At 34.2% G+C, this 14,535-nt stretch overlaps 1 protein-coding gene across 2 annotated transcripts in view; it reads right to left on the bottom strand.

Moving 5' to 3' along the window:
- The window catches only part of Shal (Potassium voltage-gated channel protein Shal), a 61,705-nt gene extending 53,815 nt beyond the window's left edge, over window positions 1-7,890 (bottom strand). For both annotated transcript variants that reach the window (XM_089710420.1, XM_089710421.1), the window contains exon 1: window positions 6,765-7,890. In XM_089710420.1, coding sequence (XP_089566546.1) covers window positions 6,765-7,879 — 1,115 coding nt within the window. In that variant the 5' untranslated portion in view covers window positions 7,880-7,890. The remainder of the gene's footprint in view (window positions 1-6,764) is intronic.
- Window positions 7,891-14,535: the final 6,645 nt, after the last annotated feature.

Below are 14,535 nucleotides of genomic sequence, written 5' to 3'. Positions count from 1 at the left end.
TTATAACCCTTGAGGGTAGAACCGTAATATATTGTATGTATTTACTATTTATAGACATATAGATGTATGTCAGTCTGAAACGGGTTTCTATGTTTTCAAATTTCTTCATAATGTAGTCTCGTGGGTCAAAAAAGGCCAATCAATATTTTGTAGAAATAAATCTTGCAGTATCGATAATTTCGGTAATATTATTAAATTTTAAAAACTTCCGTTTGAAGATATTCAAATTGTAATGGTGTCTAAGGTTCGTTATTTGAGAAATTAGAATGTTGCACATGAGATCAAGTATGTAGGTTCTTACGGTACATTTACTTCAAACGAGCGAATGTTCATTCTAACCCCACTATGTCAAATTCTTTTAGTGTGTAAACAGGCGTAGAGCATTCTTTCGTTCTAAAGATTATAGGTATGCAATGTTCTAAATACTGAACAACACTGAGAAAGAATGCTCTTGCTCTAGCTCTATGTTCGTTGGATGTAAATGCACCGTATGATAAACAAATACTACAAATCACTACATAGTATAAAACAAAGTCGCTTTCCCTATGTCCCTATGTCCCTATGTCCCTTTGTACGCTTAAATCTTTGAAACTACGCAACGGATTTTGATGCGGTTTTTTTTAATAGATAGAGTGATTCAAGAGGAAGGTTTATATGTATAATAACATCCATTAAATAGTGGAGAAGTACTGTTATTTTTGAGGTTTCTAATATGATGTCGTAAATTTTTACATTATTTCCGCTTACATTGCAAACGCAGGCTGAACCCTACGAGTTTTATCAAAATAATGTGCTAAGTATTATACACATTGAAAAGGTCTACAGAAAAGTCCGCGATGGTATATGCCTATCTCTTATGGATAACCCACAATAACTTTTTTTTGTCATTTACTTTTTACGACAAATAATGGCTAATTTTCGATGCGATTTTAACCAATACAGCATTAATCCTTAACCAATTAAATACCTTGAATACATTGTTCATTTAATATAGATCTATATGGCCCTTTACACCGTTTGATTTAAGTGAATATTTTCGAAGATATTACAGATTTAAAAATTGCGGGACGTAGCGTTTGCGGCGGTACCGGCCGGCCGCCCGGCTATCGGGCGAGTCGAGCGGGCCGCTATGTTTTTAATTTTATATACAACGTTCACAGTTTTTCTGTAGTGTATTTTGTATCAGCATTGCACCCGTGCGAAGCCGGGGCGGGTCGCTAGTCTTATATATAAAATTCTCGTGTCACAATGTTAGTCTGCATACTCCTCCGAAACGGGTGGACCGATTCTCATGAAATTTTCTGTGCATATCGGGTAAGTCTGAGAATCGGCCAACATCTATTTTTCATATGTACCACGGGCGAAGCCGGGGCGGGCCGCTAGTGTAGGTATATATTTGTATCATACTATATTAATTAAAATGACATCTTTCGTCTCTCCTGGCATACATTATCAAGTCCACTTTTAAACACTCACAAATCAAAAGACAACTTAAAAACGCATTAAAATAAAACACATTTAATTGGACTCATTCATCACTTCAAACGATTTTTCAAAACAAAGCAATAATCTTGAAAATGTATATATATAACCGCAGTTTCGAAACTGTCAGTCTGTCTGTCACAAACTTGACCCACTTTAAAATATTACAATTTGTAAAAACTCATAAATATTATTTTTTATGGCGTAGTAAATGCGAGAATAAGTAAATTGTTCTATATTTCGTAATTATTTCTTAACACGTAAATAAAATTATTTCTGTCATGTGAATATAAAGCAAAGTTGTAACGTAAAAAAAGTTTATTTGTAAATACACTATTTCCATACATCTAGGATTAAATAATAGGATTATAAGAGTCTAAATTAAAACGTCGCCAATCCTACTTAGGGTTAAATGTTAATCTTTGAATATTATAATGGATTATTTCATACTAGCTGCGCTTCGCGTAATGATATACAGCCTAAACAGCCTCTATAAATGGACTATCTAACACTGAAAGAATTTTTCAATTCGGACTAGTAGTTCCTGAGATTAGCGCGTTCAAACAAACGAACAAATTCTTCAGCTTTATAATATTAGTATAGATAAATATATCTCCATTATAACATCAGATTTTAGCACAAATTAATAGGTTATAGTTGTAGAAGTTCTATACTCAATATCTTCTTTATATATAAAAATGAATCGCAAAATGTGTTGGTAAGCGCATAACTCGAGAACGGCTGAACCGATTTTGATAATTCTTTTTTTATTATATTCCTTGAAGTACGAGGATGGTTCTTAAGTAGAGAAAACGTAAACAATAAACATGTACCACGGGCGAAGCCGGGGCGGACCGCTAGTTTTGTATAAAAACTGCAAACAAAATCATATAATTTCAACGTATAAATTTGCTCTATCTTTTTACGTAGGTATTTAGTAATACTATTAAAAGCTTTCCGATAAAGAATTTTTAATTTCACCAAGCAAAATGTATGAAATATTTTCATTGTTCGAAGTAAATTAATATTGAACGGCATAAAAGATTGTAATTTTACATACAATGAGTGCATTAAGTTCGGAAATATTTTAATTAAAGTATCAAATTTTAAATTTAATTGATAGATACTTTATTATAAGAATAATAATTAACTATAAATTAAAAAATACATACATTCGAGTAAACTTCCTTCTCCTTTTTAAGAAGTCGGTTAAAAAGTTATTGAAATCTGATTTCGACCACAACGGCTAATATCAATAGAAACTAACCAACTGCAGATATAATATAGTTGAAAAGCACATATAAACAAGTATGTTTACTTCTCCATCGCTCTTAAAATAGTTATTATTAATTAGTTAGTGAAAATAGTAATTAGTATCACTGGAGATCCTGGCACTAATTCCAATAACAGATGAATATCATTAACATGCTTCTATTTCAAAACAGACCGCCTCCTTGGTACAGTGGTTGACGCGTGAGCGTAACACCGAGGGGTCCTGGGTTTGATTCCCGGTGGAGACGAAGAAAAAAAATGTCTCTGTCTCGCAGGACACAGAAGGCTGATCCTACTTGTCCCGATCAGTGAAACAGATGTATAATGCATCTGCCCCTTACCCCATTAGGGGACATGGGACTTCACTTTATTTCAAAACATCTAAGAATAATTTCGACAAATATGATATACAATACCTACTACATATTTATATCTATCTATATTTTATTATATTTTTTATGGATTCTTCTCAGTATGAAAAGAATATGTCATAGAAAAATAAACTCAAAAAGAGTTTTTCAATCAACATACTGATATCTATACCTATTTTAATTTAAAAAAAATTGGGGATATGTTTAATTTCGTATTGATTTTTAAATCGCAGAATCAAGTAATCAGTCTTGTGTACTAGAAAAATCCAGATTCGAGACTTGTAGATATTGATAGAGTTACTGATAGCTTATTTTCCGCTTGTTGACATAATATATTAACATACTGACAGATAAAATAATTAACACATATCCAGAAGTTATGAAACTGGTTATATGACTTTTCTCTATCGGGAATCGAACCGAATACAACAGACAAAGGCAGATAAAACTTTATGACTTATGTAACAAAAAAGTTTCTCTATTTATCTTTGCAAGCTTCAGGGAACTGAATTTTTTATTAGCTTCATACTAACAACATCTAAGAGTATAGTGGTTTACGTAGAACAAAAGGCTTAACTTGGAAAGAAAGCCTTTTTGCAAATCGAGAATATGATATACTAGCTTTCCGCCCGCGGCTTCGCCCGCGTTTTCAAAGAAAAACCAGCATAGTTCCCGTTCCCGTGGGATTTCCGGGATAAAACTTATCCTATGTGTTAATCTAAGTTACCATCTATATGTGTGCTAAATCTCATAGTAATCAGTTCAGTAGTATTTGCGTGAAAGAGTAACAAACATACACATACACATCCATCCTCACAAACTTTCGCATAATTTATAATATTAGTAGGATTTCTGCAAAAAAAAATCATCTAGATCAATTCACCTAATATGGCTTGAAACAGAAGGAAACAACTTTCAAAATATAATTCATTATTTTCATTGTATTTTTTTATAATATTATAAAGAACGAAAACGCAAAAAAAATATTATGTGTATCGTCCTTTTTGTTATTTACGGTTTCAGAGCTTTAAGCTACGTTCGATTCAGCATATACCTCAAATAGTGTAAAATATTGTGAAATAAACCTATAATATAGTATTTTTTTCATTAGAATATTATAACAATGAATTTGATGATACCAAATCCGCTCTATAAACAATTTAAATCGAACGTTGAATGCTCCCTTATCGTTAACCACAAAGGCACATCATTTTATTTATCTCAAACAGAATCTTAGCAAAGATTTAAGACCTCACTCGCTTCTGAGACGTGACCCAAAAACGAAGATATTAATTCTAAACGGAGAAACCTCTTTTGAAAGAATAACGATTTGAGGTACGTTAAATTGTTATTTGGGAATCGTTTTATTTTTAGACAGGGATTTGGAAAGGCTTTTATCGAAATATACAGGTTTTTCCGTTTCCATAATCCATACTAATATTATAAATGCGAAAGTAACTCTGTCAGTCTGTCTGTTACTCAATCACGCCTAAACTACTGAACCAATTTGCATGAAATTTGGTATGGAGATATTTTGATAAACGAGAAAGGACATAGGCTACCTTTTATTGCGAAATATGTACCACGGGCGAAGCCGGGGCGGACCACTAGTATTATAAATATGATTAATTTTACGCTTGAGTAAATAAATATTCCAACTATTTTAAATCCTGTCCAAAATTCATTGTCCTTTTCATTTACAGTTAGCTATACATTATCATTCTACAATTCATAAATTAAATAATACTTACAAAAGCATTGCAATATATTCAGTACATTTTTATAAATAAATAAAAAATTGTGCGTGTATTAGTGTACACACGTAAGAAGTGAAACTTCTTTATGGCCTTATTTTTCAAAAAATAATTTACTATATGCAACTTTACAGAAATACGTCGAATCACGCGTGGTAGGGATAAGAAAAAGATGGCGCGTAACGGAAAAATGTCACGCGTAACGAAAAAATGTTACACTAAATTTTTTTCCAACCCCGATAAAGAAGTTTCACTTCAAAAATCAGTTCGCGTCTACCTCTTAAAATTATTTATAGGTAATTTCACTAATTTCTTGTTACATTTTAAATGTAAGTTATATTAAATAAATTATGTTCTTGATATGTATAATAATTTTCGACTTAAAATCATCGTTTAAATAAAGTTAAATCCTAAAAGAAAATATGAGATTTTTTTTTCAAGCTATTAATGATGATCGACGCTCATAAGTATCTACAAAACTATCCATTCATTTCATTGCTCGTATATTTGCATTTTGGCATAGTTACAACGCAATATTTATAATTATATTTATCTTGATTTCTAGAAAAATCACGTTTTTACTGATACACTATAAAAACAAGACTATAAAAGACGAAACTTCTTTTTTTGGGATTCTCCTCGATTCGTCCTTTATATTTGATTCCATTTAAGTATATGGGTTTGATTTCCGGTTGAACAACCATAAAATGCTTGTAATAGCATTGAAAAAGTATGTATATTTCAGAGGTCTTTCAGATAAAACAGTCTTGATGGTCCCAGAGAGACGTTTTATCATTTTCGACCCCTAATTACTTATCCAAGAAGGTCGGTCCATTGAAGATTCCGGGTTGGAAATATATTGAAAAGGTTCACATGAATATGTAATACAATATAAACAGTGACTTAGCGACTTTTAAAACCATTTTTGTAGAGATTTTGTATGTGTATGTGTATGACTTGTTTGGTAATGTATTTTTAGCCAATTTTGATCTTTTGTTTACTATTTTTATGATAACAAGTTGTCAATAGTAAGATACTAGATTTCCGCACGCGGCTTCACCCGCGTTTTCAAAGGAAAACCCGCATATTTCCCGTTCCCGTGGGATTTCCGGGATAAAACCTATCCTATGTGTTAATCCAAGTTACCCTCTATATGTGTGCTAAATTTCATTGTAATCGGTTCAGTAGTTTTTACGTGAAAGAGTAACAAACATCCATACATCCATACTTACAAACTTTCGCCTTTATAATAGTAGTAGGATAAAGACTGATAAAATAATAATTGTATATGTATAACTATGTATTAGGTATATTTAGCATATTAATCTGTGTTCTAAACCCACAATTTGCATAGATACGCATTTTTATTTAGAAGATCGTGAAAATTTCCATTGCATATTAAAAAATCAAACTGAAAAAAACATTATTTATGTGCTCTTATTTATCCGATAAAAATAAGTTTACGCGCACGCAAAAACGCGTTTGCTAACAATATGAGTCACTACAAACTATATCATAATGACAGTCGCAATGACATTATATCAAAGACAAATCCAAATAACATGGCGCATTGATACGCAACCAATCTGCACGCCATTAATTTTTCAGCAGAATCAATTTATGGAGGGAAATCCTTCAGCCATGACAGCTGTTAATATTTAATGGAGGCGACAGGTGGCACTGCATTTACATTTTTCTCAGAATATTAACAGCTTGGGATTGTTAGAAGAATAAGGTCATGGCTAGCATTGGATCGACTTCCGTTGATTTTCATCACACGCACGTAAAAACCTTTTGTGTCAAAATTGAAGTGTAACATATGCCAGACATCAATCAAAACTTTTATTTTATTTGATCTTAATTTTTCAGGTTACTCAGAACTTACCCCAGGGTGGTCATTGTCACAATGGTGTACCAGAAGGCAGCTGGAATGGATGTGAAATTCGTGTCCTGTTCGTTCTTCTCAGCGTAGAACATCACAGTTGCGAATATGATGATAGCCATCGCCAGGGAGAACACAAGGAAGCCGAGTTCACTGGCGCACGACTTCAGCGTGTAGCCCAGGATCCGCAGTCCCTGGGAGTGCCGGGAAAACTTGAAGATTCGGAACACTCGAAACACCCGCAGCGTCACGAACGCCCCGGAGACGTCATCATTGTCAGTTATTCCCAGCCCTATGTAGTATGGCAGGATAGCCACCACGTCAATAATGGACATGACGGATCGAACGAACTTGCAACGATCCGGCGCAGCGAACAGTCGCAGTAAGTATTCAGCTGTGAAAATCATCACGCAAGCTGTGTCTAAGCAGAAAAATACTATTTTATATCTCTCCCCGCAGGGCAGGGTCCCCGCGCGGCCAGGTCTGTGCCCGCAGGGTACCGTCTCTACGACGTTCGCCATCACAGAGACGGCAATGAAAAATCCGGTAACATAGTAAAATACTAGAGCCGCAGTCGACGTGTGCGGGTTCTCGAACGCCCGCCACATCTTCTGCCGCAGGTCTGTGAGTTGGGGCAGACTCTGGTCCCCAGCTTCACTGAGCTTGTCGTCCATTAGACGTTCGGCATTCTCCCGCTTTCTGTCCCTGTAGTCTTCATAGCAACAATCACCTATAACGTCCGGGAGGATGCCGAAGAAAGCTAACTCCTCATCGTAACCAGTTAAGCACTCGTGTTTTGGGTAATGCAGTTTACCCGTCCTATAATAATTGAGTATATGCCTGAATATATCGGGGTCTCTATCGAAGAAGTACTCCCGGCTGTCTTCATCATAGAAGAATTCGCGTTCAGAGGAACCTAGGAGGGAGTCGGGATATTTCTCGAGGGTGTTCCGCCAGGTTTCGAACCGTCTCCCGGAGACGTTGATGAGGAGCTTCTCATCCTCAGCACGGCGTCGATCCTTGGGGACGGGGGGCGGGGGCAGGGGGTGTGTGGCGATGGGGACCCAGCCGATGGCCGCGGCGCGCGCGAACGGCAGCCATGCGGCGACGGACGCCATCGCGTGCTGTCGGCGCCACCGTCGCCGCTCTACTGAGCCGCACCCCCCGCGTGGCGCTATTTCGGGCCGCCCGCCCAGATGCAAGCGGTGTTGCCAGTGAATTATTAAAAATAAGCAAACATGTGGTTTACTGTGTATTGACCCTCAACCGAGCTTGATGATCATTAAAACGTGGATCGTTATTTATAAAAGTAGGTACTATAGTGGTTATTTCCTTCGTATAAATAGTGTCTACTTTTGTTAAAATATAATAAAAGTTATCTCATAATTAATTATAAACGGGCAATCTTCAGTAAAACGTTTAACTTTATACGAAACAAAAATAAAGTTTGAATATTTGTAACTCTACGATGTTTAAAATTCAACATAACGATTAACGTTAGTTCCCCAGCGTACCGTGATTTAATATTTGTAGTGACATTTTTCATACCAAATAAAATAACATCTTATAGAGCAATATTTTAATACTTTTTCATATATAATTTCATAATGATTAACATAAAGAAAAAAAATTACAAAGAAAATTCCCGGAAAATTCGCAAAGTTTCCGCAGGTCTAGCAACTCTATCCCGGGATTGGGTGGGAAGCGCATGCGTGTATTGTGACGTCACAGTCTAATAAATTGATTTTCATCCGTGCATCCCTGTTTTACACAGCTAAGTCTCTATGCTTGCATCACCCTCTCACACCTTTAAGATTAAGCGACCTTTTGTATGTTTTTCTCTTTAAAATATATTTTTTTAAAAGCGCCATTGTCTTTACTAAAGGCTTTACGTCGAAGGTACACTTAATTCTTGAGTGAGACTCTGTTTTCTTGTCCCGTTTATTTGCTGAAATAGGTCGAGAGCATGCTGGACTAACGTTGGTTTAACACATTGATTAACACCTTTAATGGGCGTTTAATTATTGCGGGTTTGCTGATTTTCAGCCATTTGAAAGTTTGTGAAGGGTGTTGCTCGGAAACTGTTGGACCGATATTTGTGAATGTTTTTAAAGAGATAGATATTTTTTTGTATCAGTCTAGAATTATTGAAACCTTTCATTTTTTCGAAAATTGGAATTGTATTACTTATTGTTTTATATGTATTGTTTTTTATTGATAAATAATAAATATTGTTAATAAATATATTTCATATCCATTCATTTCATGATACTATTTTACATCTACCACGCTTCTCAAGACTTTAAAATTCATAAATTATCTAGTATTAGTAACTATAGCCATATATTGCAAAAGTTAAATTCTCGTACATTGCTCTGAAGCGTTAACTTATTACCTTCCATACTGCAATCTCATCGAACCATTAGTTAGACAAGGGTTTATACAGATAATATAATACTATAGATTGTAACGAAGGGTTATAATCGCTAATAGCTTTACCTAAACGCTGTCAGTTGTAAGGCTGACGTTTCAGGGCCCTGTTAGGGCGGGAAAATCGAAAAATTATAGCCACGCTGATAAAGGATGAATTTGATATTATTTTGATATTAATTTAATTTGATGAATATGATGATGTTTGTAAAACAGTGTAGAACCTATGAAGGTATACTTATTATACGAGATTTGGAATGTAATATCACTAGCTTACCGCCCGCGGCTTCGAGCTTCGCCCCCTTTGTCTAAAACCTAATAAATTATATACTCTAACCTTCCTCTCTATCTATTAAAAAAACCGCATCAAAATCCGTTGCGTAGTTTTAAAGTTTTAAGCATACATAGGGACAGAGAAAACTACTTTGTTTTATACTATGTATTTAGTGATTCGGTTTGAATAATATTAAAATATCTACCTAAAAGTTTAATTATTTACGTCTCTAAAATTTAGCTCAATGATAAGTTCTTTATGTTTGTAAATCGAGCCCTAAAATATACGTGGTATGGATTATATAAAATAGAAATATAATTCTTAAGTGTTCACTTTTTTTTACTTTTCATAGAGTTTTATGCTTTGTCATGATAGAGGGCGTATGCACACAACGTGTAATATCATTGTTATTTAGATTTATATGTGTAATATCCTATGTGTAATATCTTTTAACCAAAATATTATACCTATTTTCTTTATGCATATTTTAGGATTCATTAATAAAATTCTGTTTAGTACAAATGATATAGCCAAATATATAAATAAGTTATTCAGTGTTGATTTTTAAGTGACTCTACATAGGGGCCCAGGGGGCTCTATCAAAAATCAGAAGCAACTCATAAAAACTAATTTCCTAATCAATAACCATCATTTATAGCCGTGCTAACACCTAGATAACCTATTAAGGCTTTAAAAAAGATTAATTGTAATATGTTTCATCAATTTAATATAACCTGTATTTTGTATTTTATGAAATACTAGCTTTCCGCCCGCGGCTTCGCCCGCTTTGTCAAAAACCTAATAAAATATATACCAAAAGCTTCCTCTTGAATCACTCTATCTATTTAAAGAAACCGTATCAAAATCCGTTGCGTAGTTTAAAAGATTTAAGCATACATAGGGACAGAGAAAGCGACTTTGTTTTATAATAAACACATTTAATTTTATATTCTTTATTCAATACAAACTTAACTATGGTTAAAAATTTGTCAGTTTATACTTGATAATGCACCTTACCGCCACGTTGCCAAGATTAATGAAATAAGAGACATTAGTTGAGGAACTTGACACATAAAATATATACTTTTGAAACTAGATGGCGCTTCGTATCTAGCTGAACCCTCAGACTAGTCCTGTGTCCTGTCTTCGTGCAAATTGTCAAATACGTGAAGTTTATATTTTAGTATTTTCTTATTTTTTGGCGCAAATTTCGTGAGTTTTTCTTTCATAATATACTTCTCTTGACATTAACGAACGCATAAAAATAAGAATTATCGAAATAGGTCCGGCCGTTCACGCTAAATGCCGTGACGAAGGGAAATAAGGATTCATTTTTAGGGTTCCGTAGCCAAAATGGCAAAAACGGAACCCTTATAGTTTCGTCATGTCCGTCTGTCCGTCTGTCCGTCTGTCCGTCTGTCACAGCCGATTTACTCGGAAACTATAAGTACTACAGTGATGAAATTTGATGGGAATATGTGTTGTATGAACCGCTACAAAAATATGACACTAAATAGTAAAAAAAAGAATTGGGGGTGGGGCCCCCCATACATGTAACTGAGGGATGAAATTTTTTTTTTCGATGTACATACCCGTGTGGGGTATCAATGGAAAGGTCTTTTAAAATGATATAAAGTTTTCTAAAAAACATTTTTCTTAAAGTGAACGGTTTTTGAGATATCAGCTCTCAAAGTCGTAAAAAGTATGTCCCCCCCCCTCTATTTTTATAACTACGGGGTATAAAATTCTAAAAAAAATAGAGGTGATGCATGCTAATTAACTCTTTCAACGATTTTTGGTTTGATCAAAGTATCTCTTATAGTTTTTGAGATAGGTTGATTTAACTGTAATTTATTATATTTGCTGCTACGGAACCCTTTGTGCGCGAGCCCGACTCGCACTTGGCCGGTTTTATTATATATAGAAATTACCTATACGAAGTTACCAGAAATAATAACTATGGAAAATAACTATACACAGATTAAATTATTCATTTTTATTTTTGGATGAATGAATATTCTTTATTGCTTTGAAAATAAATACATAAAACAAAGACTTAACAGAAACAGTAAAGGGCGGCCTTATCGTTAGGTAGTTATTTTTGTAAATAATTGTTAATTGTTAAATGTAAAGTCAACGACTTATTCTCAGACTTACCTTTAATCTATACACCTACACTAGCTGTGCTCCGCGGTTTCACCCGCATTGCTCCGCTCCTGTTGGTCTTAGCATGATGATATATTATAGCCTTCCTCGATAAATGGGCTATCTAACACCGAAAGAATTTTTCAAATCGGATCAGTAATTCCTGAGATTAGCGCGTTCAAACAAACAAACTCTTCAGCTTTATAATATTAATAATCTATACATATAATAAATCTGTAGAAGGGTCATTTCTGTACATTGAAAATATTGAAAAAATAAATAGCAGGGGGTGTTACTGGATCGATACCAAACCCAAATATGTAATTAAAAAAATTTTTGTCTGTCTGTCTGTCTGTCTGTCTGTCTGTATGTGAAGACATCACGTGAAAACTACCGGTTCGATTTCGATGAAACTTGGTATAATTATACCTTATTATCCTGGGCGTAAAATAGGATACTTTTTATCCTGGAAAAATACGTAGAAAAAAAATTAATCTAAATTTTTCAGTTTTATCCATAGACGTTGTTCTGTAGAACCGCGAACACGTTGCGTATTATTATAGGCCTAGCCGTATTTGGGTCCAATAGATATTTATAAGATGTCATTGTCAGAGTTACTCAAAATGGAGAAATAAACCATCCACGCGAAGACCGACATCCGCGCGGACGGAGTCGCGGGCGGAAGCTAGTATATATAATAATTATAGATATTATAGATTATAGATAATTACTTTAATAAAAATCGGTGAATTTTCAGAAGTTTTCTTACGCACTGTAATACGAGTGCGGGTAATTATAATTAAATTTTCAGAAAGAAGAGAGAATAATGAAAAGTGAATAATACTAATATTAAAATAACAGTAAGTACAGTACTCCAACATTAATAATGCGCATGCAAATCTTCGCTAATTGTCGTATTTCCGAAAACACTCGAATCATTGAATCGTAAGAGCCCTAAACAATGCACTTTCATTTTACACCTTGTTCAAAAGAAATAGAAGTCAATTCACGGTCATACACAGTCAAAAACAAATCGGGCGGTAGGTGACGGTAGCCTGTCAGTCAAAAAACTCAAAAATCAGTCGTCTTTAAATATTGGTGGTGACTGCACGTGTTCTCTCTGTGTGGAATTATATAGAGCTGCTATTACATACCTTTCTTGGTTTTGTTTTTAAAGATTAATTGAATTAATCGATGAAATGATTATTAACACAGGTAGGGAAAGTGAAAATGAGAGAGAAGAGCACAACGAAAGTTCCGATGTATCTACAATGTCAGAAATAAAGATAATCCTGATTTTGATTGTGTTTTTTATTTATTTGTAATTGAGTATTTGAATAAAAAAAAATTATTGATTTTTTTTATGTATTTTGAAACTTTATTATTAATAATATTGATATTTAATGCAAATAACTTACAAAAAAAATTTTTTCCGTTAATTATAAGCAATTAAAAATTGATGAAATTTAAGTTAGAATCACGTGACTAAAAACGCGCCATGACTGGTCACCACAGTTGTGACGTCATAATGTTATAGCTATTATTAACTGCAGTACATAGCGTTTACATACGATTTGTTAGTTGGTTCCAAATTAGTTAGTTAGTTAGTTACGAATAATATTCTTGATGTTGATATATTTATGATCACCGATTTTTCATTTTTGTCAGGAGTTGCCTTTGTAGTATTCGTACATAATGGTACAAAACGATAACTTTTGAGGTTCGCCATTTTTAATATAAATTAAAATAATATAATTAACAATTAATATAATTAATATATAATTTAATAATGACAACAAAATTAAATAGATCAAAACACTGTATTTATTATTAACCCGCGAGCACTCGCGCTATGAGCATTTTGCTCACAGTAAATTTAAAACACCCGCCATTTTGTCAAAATTATTCGTACGTAAATCGTTCATTTGGTAGCTGAGTTTTGTTCCGTCCCCCACCCCTGTATGCAGTTCACTTCTCGAAAGTGTGCGCCAGTCACTTGGACGAGGTGGTTTGTTGCGCCGTGTACCATCAGGCGGCGTTTTGCTCATCGCGCGGGTATCGACGCAAGTACTTTTTTTTACTCATGACTTTATTTTTTTTCATCTTAGCGACTGTTTTACTGCTACTTTTATGTAATATTATGATTTTACATTACTGAAATAGTAATCTATTATGAATTTCTATTATAGATGGATCGTGATCGAAGGGATGAACAAATTTTATTTTATTTTAGACCAAAACCTAGTAGTATCTTTGGTTTTCATAAGAGCAAGGTTCTGGTGTCTTACGTACCAAACAAGAAGAATAAAAAAATGTTCTTATGATAAGTACACTTCATAACGACGACCGAATCGATCCAACAACTGGAACTACCGCGAAACCAGAAATTATCACCTTTTATAATAAACCGAAAGGAGGTGTTGATGTTGTGGATCGACTAAAAGAAGAGTATTCTGTGGCAAGAGTGGCATGTAGATGGCCGCTGAGATTATTTTTCACGATCCTAAACATAGCCGGAATCAACAGTCAAATCATTTACAAAGAAAATACGGGTATAATCATCACGCGCAGAGACTACTTGAAACAACTAGCTTTTCAACTAACACAGCCACATATCTAAAGAAGAAGCACCTTCCAAAATATTTCATATCCTCTTCAGCAAGTGTTGAAACGTTTTTTACCAGAATCTGAGTTACAAGAAGAAGAAAAACCAAATGGTATCTGCGCGGTTTGCCCAAGACGCAAAAATCGCAAGACTAAAAAGAGCTGCATTTACTGCCAAAAATTTTTATGTACCGAGCATCGTCGTACAGTATGTGATATGTGTTAAGCTCGCGTATACGACGAAGATTAGTTATTTATATTTAGTTAAGTTCTTTTTTTTTTAAGTTTTTTTTGTCTAATTTTTTCCGTAAGACTGCCTTA

The sequence above is a fragment of the Colias philodice genome, chromosome 24 (assembly GCF_061535455.1).
Source record: "Colias philodice isolate Cphi_HAF_F1 chromosome 24, ilColPhil1 Martin Lab GWU primary, whole genome shotgun sequence".
Classification (NCBI taxonomy): domain Eukaryota; kingdom Metazoa; phylum Arthropoda; class Insecta; order Lepidoptera; family Pieridae; genus Colias; species Colias philodice.
The sequence above is the reverse complement of the archived record's forward strand: the minus strand, read 5'-3'. Positions and strand labels throughout refer to the sequence as shown.